General features: G+C 43.3%; 1 protein-coding gene across 4 annotated transcripts in view; it reads left to right on the forward strand.

The window, feature by feature from the left end:
* The window catches only part of LOC124056666 (plexin-A1-like), a 181150-nt gene that overhangs the window by 147155 nt on the left and 17619 nt on the right, over positions 1-16376 (forward strand). For 2 of the 4 annotated variants that reach the window (XM_046384335.1, XM_046384337.1), the window contains exons 14-21: positions 581-704; positions 819-955; positions 3879-4046; positions 7106-7199; positions 8234-8470; positions 10373-10516; positions 12185-12419; positions 15608-15756. In XM_046384335.1, coding sequence (XP_046240291.1) covers positions 581-704; positions 819-955; positions 3879-4046; positions 7106-7199; positions 8234-8470; positions 10373-10516; positions 12185-12419; positions 15608-15756 — 1288 coding nt within the window. The remainder of the gene's footprint in view (positions 1-580; positions 705-818; positions 956-3878; positions 4047-7105; positions 7200-8233; positions 8471-10372; positions 10517-12184; positions 12420-15607; positions 15757-16376) is intronic. The other 2 variants (XM_046384336.1, XM_046384338.1) reach the window with 1 other exon arrangement.

A 16376-nucleotide genomic window follows, 5' to 3' on the forward strand; every position in this document is an offset into this window, starting at 1 on the left:
AGGGAGAGAGGGAAGCTGAGGGAGATGTAGCTGGATGTGAGCTCGTTCAATTAATCAGCCTCTCTCTTTTTAACCCTCTCTCTCTCTCTCTCGCTGTGCCTCCGTCTCTCCTCTGCACTCTGGACCCTTCTCTCTGCCTCATTCGTTCACGCTGGCTAATTAACAGTCAAGTCTGTCTCCAGTGGGTGAAACATGAAGTAAGTGTGTGTGTGCATGTGTTCACCCCATGGGCTACGCTGTCTCTCCTCCCCTCACTCAGTCATTTCTCCAGTGGGTTTCCATTTGGCCAGCCAGCACCCAAGGCAAAGTGCAAGGCTCGTGGTTCTCCCTTCGTATGCAGTAATGCAGACGCATACACACATGTAAAACTCCACCCAGCGCTGCACGTATAGAACATTTGGTAGGGTTTTTGTTAATTTTATCAGTATGGTCTCAAAAACTGTTTATTCTGAACTACTGGATTTTTTTCAGAGCAGAAGAAAACTGTCATCTGCTACGTCTTCCCTTCATGTGGTTCTTGTTCGACATTTAATTTGGTAGCAGCGCTAATAGAACACACCTCTCTGCTCTCCTCTTTCAGGATTGTGTGTCGGCTGAACGATGCCACAGGTTACAGAGTGCAGGAGGCTCAGGTAGAAGTGTGTGTTAGAGACTGCATCCACCCGGACTACAAAGCAGTTTCCTCCAAGGCCTTCACCTTCGTGGTAAGTGTGTGTGCACAAGAGTGTTGCGCTATGTGTAATGCTGTATTTGACGCCTCTGTTGAAGCCCAGCAGGACTGATTGATCCATCTGTCTTCTTCCCGTGTTCCTCCTCAGTCTCCATACTTTACCCGTGTCCATCCGTCCACCGGGCCGCTGTCTGGAGGAACAAGGATCACCATTGAAGGCAGTCATCTAAACGCAGGCAGCGCTGTGTCAGTGAAGATAGGGCTTCACCAGTGCCGCTTCGAAGGGTGAGTAAATCCAGATGATCAGAAACATCCACAGTTTGTTTTGTGAGCTCACAGTTGATAACAGTCAGTGATTTAGAACAAAATTATTTAAATTGGCTGTAAAATTACAGGTATAAGTCAACATTTATTTCGCTGCCAAAAAGGTTTTTGCTGATTTTCTTACTGAAATACTGGGATGAAAGTGCAGCTGTTTTTAGTTTATTATTGCTTATGTGATCTTAATTTTTTTGGGGGGGGGGGGCGTGGGGGTTATTTTCATCTGTAGTGTGAGGGTTATCCACTGATTAAGCTCACCTGGACCGTTGGGATGTAAAACCTGGCCATTGTGTTCATTTATCCTCCCTGCATTGTTGTTGTTTAGTTAGTTTGACTTAAGTTTTAATAGACTACTTTTGTTTTATGTAAAATTTCTTGCACGGACTCCCTTCTTGTTACATCCCCGAGCCAGTTTGCGACAGTAGTAGTATTTACAGGTCATATTGGCCCGATATCTCTCCCACAAATCCTTTACTTCATCCATCTTGTCCTGTTCTTCAGTGTTCAATTATTGCAGCTATCCCATTTTTTTTTCCCCCCAAATCTGAGAAATGCAGCTGGAAAGAGGATGACCTACAGTACTGTAATTCACAGCAATTGTGAGAATGACAGTGTAGCCTTTCTCAGGGGGAACTGATATCATTGTTCAGTTGTGCTGTGAATGACTTAAGTGCATGGCCCACATTTTACCGGATATATGACTATAATTTTGGAAGAAATGATATGGTGTTGCCGGTAATTGGTAACTCACATTTTTCCCACTTTGAGCTCATGTTTGAAATATGTAATTTTTGCTCCTTTTTTTAGTTTTTGCAGAAGAATCTGCCACCGTTATCTTCTGTTGTCAGTCACTCTGCAAGAGATTGCGCCAGGATTTCAAGACGAAGAGACAAAGATCCTATTTGATATGACTCTAATTCCTCCAGCCAAGAACTCTATTGTTTCTTTGAGTCCTGGCAAAATGACAGCACACTGAGCTCTGGATGAAATCCACTCATGTATGGTGTCTGGCAGATGGCAGAGAAATGAAACCTAACAGAAAAGATTCCTAGTGAACTAAAACAAGCACCTACTGAAAGGCATTTACAGGCAAATGTTTCTGCTCAGTTTTCCATTTAATGCTTTCCTTGTTTCTTTTCTTCTGTCCTGTTCCCCTTTTTAAAGCAATTTCTTCATAACGCTGGTGTTTTTAATTACGGTGGTTCTTTTCTCTTAGGCAACAAGTGACGGGTTAAACTAATGAGCTTGGACCTATCAAGTTCTTTTGATATCATATCAAAAGAAGAAGTAAAGGCCAATTTAGAGCTCTGTAGCACATCTCGAGAAAGGTGAACATAATAGTCTTGGCCTTTCATTCACTGAGCGGCAATAACCTTTATGGCCAAAGTAATGAACTGGTTGAGTCCATCTCTTTAATGTGTCTTTGTATTCAGTGGGCCCTCCACTTTAATCAAAGCCTATTTACCCCAAGTCACTCATCCTCTTATCTCCCACTGCAACCCCTTTTTCTCTCCTTCTCTTTTCTTTCTTTTTTGTATCCCCTCTTGGCTTTCTTTTGTGTGGCTGCAACCTTGTCAGAAATACGTACGCGGCACCACAGGCGCCCTCGAAGGCGACAGTGTTGTGAAAATGGTTGCCATGGAAACGCATTACTAGTGGAATGTGGAAAAGGGTTTGGATTTTTTTTGTTGTTTTTTTTTTTTTATTATTTTTGAAGTATCATCTTTCATTTCATTCTCTTCTATCTTCATCCCCTCTTCAGTTTGACAGCAGGGATGTGTCCAACAAAGACATTTTTGCTTTCCTTTTGACATTTTTTCACTCAGTCTCCCAACACAACCCCACCCCCAATGCAAACCGACGGGATCAAGCCGCCAAAATAGGTTTTCACTCTTTCATCTTCACCAGCATCTTCAGTCTTTCTGTGGATTTCACTTTCACGGCAGATAAGGGGCGGAGGATTTGTGGGCAGATCAGCTTGTTCTACTCATGTTCAAAATTTCACACTGTGCCACCTGCCATCATGCCTGCGCAAACGAACACACACACCATTTGAACGCAGTTGGATGGTAGCAGACAACAACTGACACAAGACACATACTTCACAATGTTAATCTGCTACCTGTGCGTTGTGTTTATGTGCAAATTCACAGATCTCCACACCGTGCAAGCGCTCATACTCGAAACACCAATTACGCACACACTTTGCGTAGTAATTACGCACACACTTTACGCACATCGCAGGTAGCCGTCCGCCCACTTGGCTAGCAGTGTCTGTCCCCTCCCTCGGCATAGGGAGGAGACAGTGCAATGGGCCACTGGAGTGGAGCACAAAGTTTCTGGCAGCAGCTCAAAGTTTCCCAGCGGGTCACAGCTGGCTGCCTGTCTGCTAGGGAGGGAGTTACATCACACAGAGAGACGACCAGCCTGATCTGCCACTTCAGATCTGTCAGCCAGAGAAAGCGCAGGAGGGAAGGAGAGACAGACATGGAGAGAATGACAGACAGAGAGAGAGAGAGAGCGCTTTGAAGTGCAGCACTGTGATTCAGGCTGATGAAACCACAGCCGGACAGACTGAAAGATGTTGGCCTTGTGGATGTGACTGTGTCACCATTATAAGTGTGTGTGTGGCTGCTTTTTTGTCGCATCTGATAAATTATTTATGAGTTATTTAAAGGATGATGTAGTTGGGTTTTTTTGTGTGTGTGCACTCACTCCAATTTTTATTTCGTGTGTCTATCCCAACGCCTGTCAGAGTATCAGCTCCCGCATACTCCAAATCCCTCTCAAGACCTTCAGCTTGAAGGGAGCCTACTTTAAAAGAGACCTTCAGGAACCTCTGTATGTAATGTCTCTCTTGTCCTCTCATCATCTTGTGCTCTTCCAGGCGGAGCAACAAGGAGATAGTGTGTGTGACCCCGTCGGGACAAGCCTCGGGCAACACCCCGGTCATGGTGGACATCAACTCTGCTGAGCTGAGGAACCCAGAGGTCAAGTTCAACTACACAGACGACCCCACCATCCTTAAGATCGAGCCCGACTGGAGTATCGCGAGGTTAGGACACATTCAGAGCCTTTTCCTGAGCTGGTCTGGGTGGTCTGGTGTAATATTGGATGAATTGTTTCATGTCAGCCTTGAAAATGATTCACACCAGTTAATTCAAAAGAAATGTTTTAAAACTGGGCAGTACTGGTGCAGATTGGTGCATTTATTTTACAGTTCTGCTACACCATACAGCTGACTCCATCAGATATCATTGTGATGATATATCATCATGTCATGTGATTATTTCATTATCTATAATTTACATCAACAGTGTTTGATCTACAATTCTGCTTGATGCACGTCTGCAGAATAGATACAAATGCATCAATACATTATTAATCCCTGGTGGTGGTTGTACCATACATAAAATCCTGCTTAATAAAGAGCATGGCCAACTAAATTGAAATATGAGCTCCGTGTAAAAGGTGATAAATGTATTATTCTGCTGGCATACCCCGACTCGGTCTCAAAGAAGAAAATCTAACTGAACATTCCCCTCCATTCTCACGCTTGTCTTGCTTTTCAAACGTATATTATTTATTCAGTTTATCTTTATGTTTCAAAAGTAAATCTTTGAGAGAAGGAGCGGCAGTAAAGGATGCTCCTGAAGCAGTGCACTGCTAGTTGATGAGCTGCAGCAGAGATGTATCTTTAAATATGACTTACTGAAATGGGACTACATAGCCACGGGAAGATTTCCTGTGCAAACACAAGCTGCGTTGTGGAGAGAAAAAAAAAAATTAAAAACCTTGGAGCTTCCATGTGCTAATGGGCTCACTAACATGACCTAAAAACTCTGTAGCTCAGAATTGAAACACACACACACACACTCCTGTCTCGTTTACTTCAGAAGTATAGTTTCAGGAATATGTCATGCATTATTTCCTGAGTATGCTTTTCTGTTGCTTTTTTTGGGATTGGGCGAATCCCAAAAAGTACCTGTACACAAAAAACTAAATTATTGCACAAGTTACACCTAATAGTCACAACTCGCACCTCTTCAACAGGAACTGTTGTCCTTCAGTTCAGCTTTGAACACTTTTAAAGAAACTCTCACTTCCTGAAGATATATCACTTTAAAAGGAAAAGGGAGAATCAATGTATGATCTCGGAGTCCCTGGTGAATAAAAGACATATTTTTTCTTTTGTGATTGAAGCAGTTTTGATTTGTGTACAGTATATTCCATGTATTTATGTGATATTACTTGTTTGGACAGCCCACATTAGATTATTCTACCAGACACATTTTCTGCTCAGACAGTGAAAAATCTACTATTCCCTGATCGCAGGGGGTTGAGGTGAAAATGGGAGCCGCGTTTAAAACCCTGCAGGGAGAAAGAGTCTCTCATCGTGTGAAAGAGGTGTGAGCAGATGAGAAGTTTCATTTGGAATGGGATGAATGAAAGGTTGAGGGCAGGCAAGGGGAAACGGGAATGAAGGTGTTGGCTCCAGCCTCAGGGGGGTACCTCGGCATAGGGCTTGTGTTTGGTGTTTCACTCAGCAGTCCCAGAGGAGGATGTGCACAGTTCTCCCGGCCAATCACGCTTTTATTTACCAAGCTATTTTGTTGCCTTGTCCCCTTTGGTGACCCTTTTGCCGGGGCCATTGCAAACAGTCTCCCTTGTCTAAAACAAAATCTGACACAACTTAGACGTGGACAGATCCATTCAGGAAGGGGTTCTCGGGCTAACAATGCAGGCGCATGGCGCTGTAGCGATTGCGTGACATCTCATTTACACAGTGTGGCACAGTGCAGAGCTGCACAGCACAGCATACATTGTAGACTTTGTGTGTAGACTCCTGTGGATACAAACTAAATTCCTTTGTCTGTTCACCACTTCAACATCTGTTGCCCTCAGTGAAGCCTCTCAAAAGCGCTATAACCTTGTCCAGCTAGGTGTTTGGCCCTTCCGCCCCTCCTCAGACACCAGCTCCATCTGGCCTCAGCCCACTTTTTGGACGTGGATGTTTTGTATTGTGTGACCATGAGTCCATTTACATTTTAGGATGTTCTAATTCTACCGTGGAGGAAGGGATGGGAGTAGAGGATGTAATGTTTAGTTGAGTAGATCGCAGGTCCTCAGCTACCACTGCTGAGAGAAAAACCACCAGAGTCAATGAAATTATGTTCTTGAAGAAGAAGAGCTTTTTGAACAATGACACAGAATGGGCTCTTTTTTGGTGTATCATTTCCTCGATGAGAGCTGAGCAAATTACCACCCAATGTATCATTTATATAATTTCATTTTTTTATTTTTTTGTGACTCACAGTGGCACTCTGCTGCAGGCCTCGCCGTAACTCTCTCAGCTTTTTAGGTTGTATGCTTATTTATGTAGCCACTTGTCAGAACACCTCACATGAAATGAAGTTGAGCCTCTCGGGCCAACAGAGGCTGTTGAGAAGGCATTGTGGGTGGGACAGGACTCTCGCATACACATTACCCATGTCTCTGCTGATCAGTGTCACATAGACCTGGATAGGTCACAGGTGTAAAGGTTACAGAACATGTCAGATCACTGACAGCAGTGAAGTTGCTGAGTGTATCCAATGTTGAAAAATACTGCAATGCAATGTTAATACGTCCTGAAAATATCTCCTCTGGCTTTCAAGAGGTGCTGAGGAGAGACCAAAAGCTTCTGCTCTCAGGAGTAATGCTATGTGTTTGCTTATTCCTCGTTCCAGCCTCCATATCGGTTTAAAGAAGCTTTTAACATTCATGCAGAGGCTTTAGTGTTACTATCATTACCTGAAAATGGGCTTCCATGAATAAGCAGGCGAAAGGCTACAGCAGGATTGAGCATTAATGGTAAATCGCCAACTGGAGGGCCCTCTTGGATCCCACAGAGAACACATTTATTAGCATTTATCTGTACTGATAGGCCTGCTGAATAGTGGATGCTCTTGGACCCTGCAAGAATAAAAAAGTACAGTGGAGATGCATTTATGTGTGACACACGAGTGCACATAGGATTTTTATTTCCTCAGCATCATTGTATTGTTCTGTTTGTTTTGATTGTCTATGCAATGTTACAATCTCTCTCTTTTTTTATATATATTTTAATTTTAGTGGAGGAACCATGTTGACCATTACTGGAACCAATCTGGCCACCATCAAAGAGCCCAAAATGAGAGCCAAGTATGGATCTGCCAAGTCAGAAAATGTAAGTGGTCGGATCCAGACACACACACACACACACACACACAGCTTTTATTGACAAAACAAGAAAAAAGAAGTGACCGGACTTGGCAAGTGAGACGGAGTGGGACCAATATAGACACACAGGTGTGTGTGTGTCTCTCTCTCTTACTGTCTCCTTCTCCCCCTCTCCGTGGAAAAAGTGATTTTCAGATGATACACACACTCACACACACACAAACACACTCTCACTCCTGGGGCACAGACGCACACACCTGACCTGTCTGTCAACCAGCCAAGGGCCCATTTTCTGTTTGTTTTTGATGTTGAATTTCCTTTTAGCAGTTTAACCTTTGAAATGTCAACCAGCAATAAAGCGGCTCTGGCAAATCCCCCTCTCTTCACCTAGCACCACGGGGCTCGGCTAACCTTTCTCCCACTCTGGATCTGAAAGTAAAAGTATCCCTTCTTTATACTTCGCCTTCCCCCCCCCCCCACAGTCATTTTTTTTTGTATTTTGCTTGGTTAATGTTTCTGTTGACCTATAAACACAGTTTTGTTCTGTGTCTGTGTGACTCCACTCCCCGTCTGTGCGAACATGTTGGTGTGTGACATATACAACATAATGTAAGGCTATAACATGCTGTGAAACTATGCAAAGGTCTCCGTGGCCATATTGTGTTATCGTTAACAGCTACTGGCTGACCTCTCCTGCTTCTCTGGGTGTCATTACAGCCTAATTTGTTCTTCGCTGACTGATTTAAGTGTCGAACCCCACAGGGGATTTCCAGATGATATCAACACTGATTACACCACCGATGTTATTAAGCCAGCCTCTTCCTCATTATGTCATTACTGAGACATTTAATCACTCATACTACACGACCCTGTTTCAGCCCTCGGATGTGTTGTTGATTAGTTAACATGATCTTTTAGGACAGAATACAAAAATGTACCTTTTTCATATTATATATTATATATTCACCTTGACTATCTTAACTTTTTAATCATACTTCCTTTTTATCTTTTCCTTGCTTCTTCTTTTTCATTCTCCTCTAGAACTGCACGGTTGTCAACAACACGGTGATGGTGTGTCTGGCGCCCTCTGTGGCTGGATCTGACAAAGGCTTCTCAGAGACGGGCAGCAGTCCTGATGAGATCGGCTTTGTCATGGACGACGTGCGCTCTTTGCTGGTGGTAAACGAGACTTTCAGCTACCACCCGGACCCCGTGTTCGAACCTCTAAGCCCCTCGGGCATGCTGGAGCTGAAGCCCAGCTCACCACTCATACTCAAGGTAAATTGCCTTGTGCCCTTAGCATTGATCTGTTTTGGCCTTGCCTCTACCCGGCTTTGCTTTACATCCATCACCTCCTTTCCTTTTATATTCCTCTCTTGACTTTTTTTGTTTGTTTGTTTGTTTTATTTTCATCTTCTGTTCTCAGGTGATCTTCCTGTTTCCTTAACTTTCACCTCTCTTTGTCTCTTCCCAGTCATCTTTTCTGTGTTGTTTTTTCCTCCTTTTTCCCTTCTTGCTTTACCTTTCTCATTTTATTTCTGCTGCCTGCTCTCTTAAACGTGGTAGACCACAAATAGGTGGGGGGAAAAAAGCTGCTTTTGTCTATATAGGTTTGGGTGATCGTTTGCTTTTTGAAATTGTTCAGTCGAGCATGGAAGGTTATTCTGTTAAGATGTGTAAGAAATGTCATAAAACACACAAGGATATAAGAAGGTTAGCTGAGTTAGCATTACAGATGAACAGTAATAGAATGTGGTGGCTTTCCAGTAACTTTCAGTATTGTCAGCAATGTGAAAAGCTCAATCTCATAAATGGTTATTTTAGAAAATGCTGCAGCGACCTCCCAGTCAGCATCCAACACAACTGATAAAACGCTGACAGCCATTTGAAAAGATTTCCTCCCATCATTTCTGTACAGACACTTAACTCCCTTCTTTCACGTCCTTTGAGAATTTTCTTTCAACGCAGCCGTCTTTCAGATGTGCCTCAACCTTGAAAGATGTTGTTTCTTCACCTGCTGTCTCCAATGGGGTTTGGAGACCTTTAAGGAAAAGAAAGTCGCCCCGCTTTAAAATCAGGTGCAAAGGAAAGTAATGTTTATAAAGTGGACCCATGCGTTGCGATGCCACCTGCTCAGATTTCTATCAGATAACTTCTGAAGAGAGACTTCATAACCGTGTTTACTCTGAGCCATAGAGGCAGTACGCATTTGAATCAAGAGCACATTTATGAAGGCTTTGCCCCACCCACCCATGATGTCTTTTGTCATTTCACCTCTCCCCTTGAACTTCAAAGCCTCTGGAGTAAGAGAGAAAATTATCGTGCAATTTCATGGAAAACGAAAGCCTTTTTTCAGGCGACCAATCAGGGTGGAGTTTTTAGAAATGTGGAAGAATCACGCTTCTCTCCCGGGTAACTTTAAATATAACTCTATAGTGAAAAGCTCTGATTGCCCTCTGCGCTCTATTCAAAGAATTGCAGAAATAAGCAGCACAAAAACGGCATCCTATTAAGTAATTAAGGAGAAATTACATGTTCATAGAGATTTTCCAGCAATTAATTTCTCACATCCTGTAAAATGTAATGGGTTAGCAAGGAGAGGAGAAGACACATTTCCTTACACAACCAACACATTATGACAGTCCTTTTTACACGCTCCAGGCTTTAGCCTCCAGATCTCAATTCAAATAAATGCTGATTAGCTAAATTTAGTTAAAGTTAAAATTTTACCTCAAGAGCAATGTCAGAGACTTGGTAATTAGACAGGATAATCCCTGCAGTGTTTTGAATTTCTACATCAGGACACCTGTGTCTGTGTGTTGTGACAAGTGTTCTTAAGCGTATTTTACGAGATTAAAACGACTCTGTTAAAATCATTATTCCATATTTCTGTTTGTGGTCAGTTTAACTCACGATTCGGTCAGTTTTTAAGACAACTTTTGTCTGGCGTTATCAAACAAAAACACCTGCAGACTACAGTGTTAAGGACCCTGCAGACTGTTGATGGATACTTGCCAGGCAGTCAGAAGCTCATATGATGATCATGTTTACGACAGCATAAATCGCAGTCAGAGTGAATCCCTTTGTCCTTGTTTGTACCGTGTGATTATTATTCTATTTGTGTGGACCCTCTCTGACCTCATGGAAGTAATCAAAGCATGTGTGTGTGTCTGTTTCCAGGGCCGCAACCTAATTCCTTCAGCCCCAGGAAACGCTAAGCTGAACTACACGGTGCTGATCGGGGAGACGCCCTGCGTTCTCACCCTGTCGGAGAGCCAGCTGCTGTGTGAATGGCCCAACTTGACAGGAGAGCACAAAGTCACTGTGAGTAAAACTTTAATACTTTTCTGCATTACTGCATTACTCATTACTGAGTATTTTCCTATTGTGTGATGTGAAGTCCTCCCTAATTATACAGTCATACAGAACCTTAGAATGAGCTTCATCCCCCCTCTAAGTTACATTTTTCTATCGTCAGTACATGCTATTTCATCATGCCTCTAGATTTTTTTCTTTCCACCCCTGGAGCATCTGGCTTCCACATTTCTTTCAGCCTTCATCTATACCTCCTGTTCTCCCTGCTGTTTCCGCTGTGCTATTCATCACCCCTTTTTTCACGTCAATCCACTTCCTACCTTTTCATTCATTCAACTCATTCTTTCCTCCCCATCCATCAGACCTAAATCTCTTCAATTACTCCAAATTTCTGCTCCCCATTCATATAGACGCACATTCACAAACAGACACACAGCGTCTCTTAAACCGCTGCCGGTGTTTGCGACTGTATTTATGTCTTAGAGGCTTTTGATTGGTTCTGTTTAGCTGGCATCTTCCTTGGGATTTGAACAGTATTGATATTCAATAGAGACTAAAAAATGGCTCGTGGGCGTGAGGGGTTTGTGTCTATTTTTACCCTCCTTCATTTGGTATTTCACAGACATAAGCCAGTTGAAGAAGAAGAAAAAGGAAGAAAATAAGATGGGAATGGGGCATATCCCAATGTTTTTTGTTTTTTTCTTTCTGTTTTTATTCATTCCCATATTCTGCTAGCCAGAACTGTTTTGATGTGATATGGTTCAAAGTCTGTGTATACTGTTTCATTGGTTCCAAAGACAGCCCTGGGGCACAGATGTTGCCTCCCCCAATCCAGATATAAAAGGTTGTGGGGAGTTCTGGCCTGCACTTAGTTCAACTCACACAGCTTGGATTGTCAGTGTAAATGCAAAATGGAATTTAACATTGGTACTTTGCATAATTTTCTGTCATCATACTGCATTTGAAGTGTTTCTGGCCAGGTATACGCATAAAATCTGTCATAATGTAGAACTGAGGCTTTTTTGTGAAATGCCAAAATTCCACCCAGGGACCGGAAATGACTGGTTTTCGGTGTTGTCAGGTCTGACCGGAAACTGGCAGGTCAGTAAGTAAGTCTGATTCCAAGCCTGTCCGTTTTTCACATGCGCTACACTTTACATACAAAGCGACGCAGGCTATAACGTCACAGCCGCACGCTAACAAGGTCTTCACCGTGAGTGAAGAAGACACAAAGCTAGAAATTCATAATCTATGTAAGGCCAAAATAAACCGTGGGGGACTACCACGAAAACATTAGGAACAACAAACCTAATCAGACTCTTAAAACACCATCATCCAGCTGAACACCCCCAGTTTGAAGAAGCTAGCAAAAGACAAAGAGCCTAAAGCTAAAGCTAGCTACAGCTCAGTGCCAGACGCAAGCTAGCAGCATCTCCTGTCTTTCCTCGGTATGAGCAGTGAAAAAAACAAAGAAATTACAAGGAAAGTTAAGGAGTTCATGGCCCTGGATGATCAGCCGAAATCGATATGGGCACGTCACACTTACAGAAAAAATCAGAAATCAGAACTGGCCAAGAAAATTGCAGTCGATGCCCCTCTACCGTGTGGTTTCCATCTGATTTTCAGGTGCGTTCAAACCAGAGACTGTCATTCTTTCTGTTTATGTCCGTCTACTAGGTGCGTGTTGGAGGGTTTGAATACTCACCGGGGACGTTGCAGATCTACTCAGACAGCCTGCTCACCCTGCCTGCCATCATCGGTATCGGTGGAGGTGGTGGCCTCCTCCTGCTGGTCATCATCGTGGTGCTGATTGCTTATAAGAGGAAGTCACGAGATGCCGACCGCACCCTCAAACGGCTGCAGCTGCAGATGGATAACCTTGAGTCCAGGGTGGCCCTTGAGTGCAAGGAAGGTGAGTTTGGCTAAAATCTGCTTGTAAGAACATTGTGATGCCAAACACCAACAAATACACAAAAGTTACAATCCTGTAGCTTGTTTTATCCTAGTTTCTTTTCAGCATTCTCCCTGCTTCTTTTTCTTCATACTTCTCCCCAAATAACTCCCATGTCCCCATATAACTTTCTGTAAATCTTTCCCTCGCTGCAGCTTACCTCAAGAGCTGCACTGCTAACATTCAGTAGTCCTATCCATTTCTCTCTCTGTCTGCTTTCTCCTACACTCTTTATTTCTCCCTTCCTCTCACTGCCAACTGTCCCCCTGCTGTTAGGTGGCAGCGGTGTGTCTGTGTGTGTGTGTGCGTGCATGCGTGCGCGTGTGTGTGCATGGGTGTTGGTGTGTTTCCAGAGGACTACTTTGATCTGAGCCAGCCACCAGATGTTGGCTCTCCACCCCATGAGAGAGCCGCCTGGCTGGCCTCGCCACCATCCACACTGAGAGACGGAGGGGGAGATGGAGGTTAGATAGACACGGGGCACAGAGGTGGGAAAGTGAGGGATAGTAATGAGGGAGGGGTTTGGCAACGACTGAAGCGTGGGGGGAGAGATTGAAGAGCGAGAGACTGACACACTAGTACGTTTGCATATATTCATTTGGCAGGAAATAGTATGCATCCAGGGAGCTACTGATGATGTTACTGGTTTGTTTGGCAAGAGAGAGAGAGAGGAGCAGATGGGGAATAAGAGAAGAAGAATACCAATAACCCTGATCATCAGTATACCTTTGTTTTAGAGTTGTCACTTGTTGCACTGCTTTAGTGAACCTCAATGAACCGTCCGGTTTGTTGTTTTGTTACCGTCACCTGCAGTTTCAGGTTTACGTCACTGTGCAGTATTTAAATGAAGAAAAATTTAAATATCGGTTCCTGTTCAGCAATGACCGTTAAACAGTATTTAAATAAAGAACAAAGTAGCATTGCATTTCAGTGACGATCCACAGATTCAGATTTCTGGACTGATTTAGACCATCATTGTCTGGTAAAGGCAGCCTGGTTCCAGACCTCTTAAATTACTGTCCTCCTCTGCAATTTGTTCAACAAATCAATTCCGGTGTGATTCAGCCGACCTACCAGAGCTTTGTAGATTATGATTAGAAATGGTGACATCATCTTCCTCCATAGCTCATTATCTACATAGCTACGTCCATGAAAAGTAACAACAAAAAAAGGCTCCAAAAGGGTGACAGTCATGCATGAGGTTGACCCAGCTAACTGTTGTTAACTATGCAAGTAATCTGCTCAGATGACTTAGTTTGTGTGTGATTTTTTTTGTGTGTGTGTGTGTGTGTGTGTGCACTTCCCGCCACACCCCTTAACACTCAGTTCTTCATGTCCTGCTCTTTTCCAACTACCGGCAATCACACAAACACACGTGAACTCACACAGCAGGTCAAACAGTGATTGGCTGGGGGTGTGCGGCAGTGAGTCCAGGTGTCCTGACCCTGTCTGTCCCCTGCTGTCACCACTGTCTGGAAGACGACAATAGGATGGATGGAGGGAGGGGAACGGAGCGAGGGAGATAAATAAGGCGGACATCTTGTGAGAGGAGAAAGGGAGGGGGAAGTAGACACTGAAGAAGAGATGGATGGCAAGATTATGAGAGAGGAAAAAAGAAGGAAGTGAAGCGGGTAGCACGGGGGAGAGTTGAAAAATGGAAAGAGCCAGAAGGATGTTTGATGTGTGGATAGTGGGAGATAAAGAGCAGAAGATAATGCTGGTGGGGGGGGTGGAAGGAAAGAAAGTCCTGGCCAAGAGATCAGCAAACAAAAGTGCAGCAGCCATGCAAAAATATTGACTTTAAAGACAGACAAGAAGAGATGAGAAAAAGAGACCAATTAGAGCGGCAGAGAGAGAGATGAACGACACGAAGAAGGAAGAGGAAGAAACAAAAAAATGGAGGGATTTAAAAGAAGAGAAGCAACCATAGGGGAGAGAGAAAGAGGTGACCTCTAAGATGGAATAGGGTGACACAAGCCATCTGTTGGTCTGGGCTTTAGTTTATTTGTTTGGGTTCTACATCCATGCGTTGGTGTATTTTGGATGACGCTGTAGGGCACGAGTTAATGGAACCATATAGCTGTGCATTTCCTTCTTAGTGGAGTTTTATATTTATTAAGTTGAATCAAAGTGGTACAGAAAAAGCATTGGCTTATATGTGCTGTGATTGAGAGAATGGTCCCATTTGTTCCCTCTATGTGTGAACTCGTGAAGCCACTGGAGGATACAGAATGGGGTCAAAACATGCAGTCGAAAAAGTGTGAAAACATGCACACATGCACTCACATAAATCATCTGGGCACCAGGCTGTGTGTTCAGCTGTGGGGCAAGATGCAAAAAGTGTGTGTGTGAGTGTGAGTGAGAGAGAGTATGAGAGAGGTGGCACCTTGAAATGTGTGTGTGTGTGTGTGTGTGTACTCACAGGCTCATGTTCCATCCTGAACTCCCCTCCAGCCACTGAGAATCACAACACTTTGCTCGATCCTCCCTCTCCCTCTTCCTTCCATCTTTCTCTCCGCTCTGAGTGCAGAGTGATTGCAGCTTTTCACTGCTCCTCCTCCATACGCCTCCATCTTTTCCTGAACTTCTCCTGTGTGTGCTGTTTCTACTTTGAAACTTCCTGTTCCTGAAAATTGAGGTGTTTTAAGTTTCATTATTCTCCATTCTTCTTCTGCTGTTCCCATTCTTTCTCTTCTTTTGTGTGTCCTTTCATGTTTGAAGCCTCAATTTCCAAAATTTACACCCATAATGACCACCTTTTTTAAATTTTTGGCTCTGAAGAAACATGCCTTTGCTGCTCACTTTGCCAGCCAGTTGATTCATTCAACCTGCATTCTTACAGACCTACCTGTTTCCCAAGAAAATATCTCACCGATGAAGAGATGGGTTTTACACTTATGCAAGCAGTGGTTTGTTTGAAATAAACAGCAAGTACAACAAGTCTCAGTTATCATTTTCTTTTGAATGAGTATTTTCTGTTAGGCCAGACTGAAGACTTATTATTACTGAAGGCTAAAATCAAGAAGAAGGAAAAAGCATACTTTTCATTTTGTGTTCTGTATTTCTTCAGCAGTCTGTATGTCATTTAATACCTGTGACAAGACAACCTGCATGACATATTTGAAACTGTTTTCTTGTCTTTTGTGCAGCCTTTGCGGAGCTGCAGACGGACATCCATGAACTCACTCAGGAGCTGGATGGAGCAGGAATCCCCTTCCTGGACTACCGCACCTACGCTATGAGGGTCCTCTTTCCTGGGATAGAGGACCATCCTGTGCTCAAGGAGATGGAGGTACGGGTCAGTAGAGAGCGCTACACACACCAACACACACACAGAGTAAATGAATGAATGAAAGGTGCGCTTGTGTTAGGCCCTCTTTAGATGATATTTTAAGCAACTCATCAGCATTTTGTGAGTGATGAAGGTTTTTATTTTTTATTTTTTTATTTCTAGCCAACTTAATTTCTACAGCTTTGAAAGGGGTTTTGATTTTAAGGCTTGTTCTGTCTGTATGAGGGTTTAATCAGATGAGGGCTTAGAGGGCTTAAATGAAAAAAAAAAGTGAAAATCACAACCCTTTAACACAGTTTCTGTTAGAGAATGTAAAAGAATTAATTAAATGCCAACTGGAAGTTTGAAAGGCCGATCTGATGTACGGTAACATGTAAAGTTTAGACTGTCTGAGTATGTCCACAAGACATTTTTGGTTTCTTCATCAGGGGATGGAGATGGTTCCAACCCAAACCCAAAGATAAGATGATATCAAGATAAAATGCATTGTATGCAAGTAACTCTCAGAGTAAACTATACTGTGAAGAGAAGGTTCTTTTGGGGAGTGAAGAGTGTCAGAGCTCCACTAAGTCTCGGTACAGGTGATAGATTGCTTCTACCTGACCAGGCCTGTTTGAGGCTCCTGA

The sequence above is a fragment of the Scatophagus argus genome, chromosome 3 (genome assembly GCF_020382885.2).
Source record: "Scatophagus argus isolate fScaArg1 chromosome 3, fScaArg1.pri, whole genome shotgun sequence".
Classification (NCBI taxonomy): Eukaryota; Metazoa; Chordata; class Actinopteri; family Scatophagidae; genus Scatophagus; species Scatophagus argus.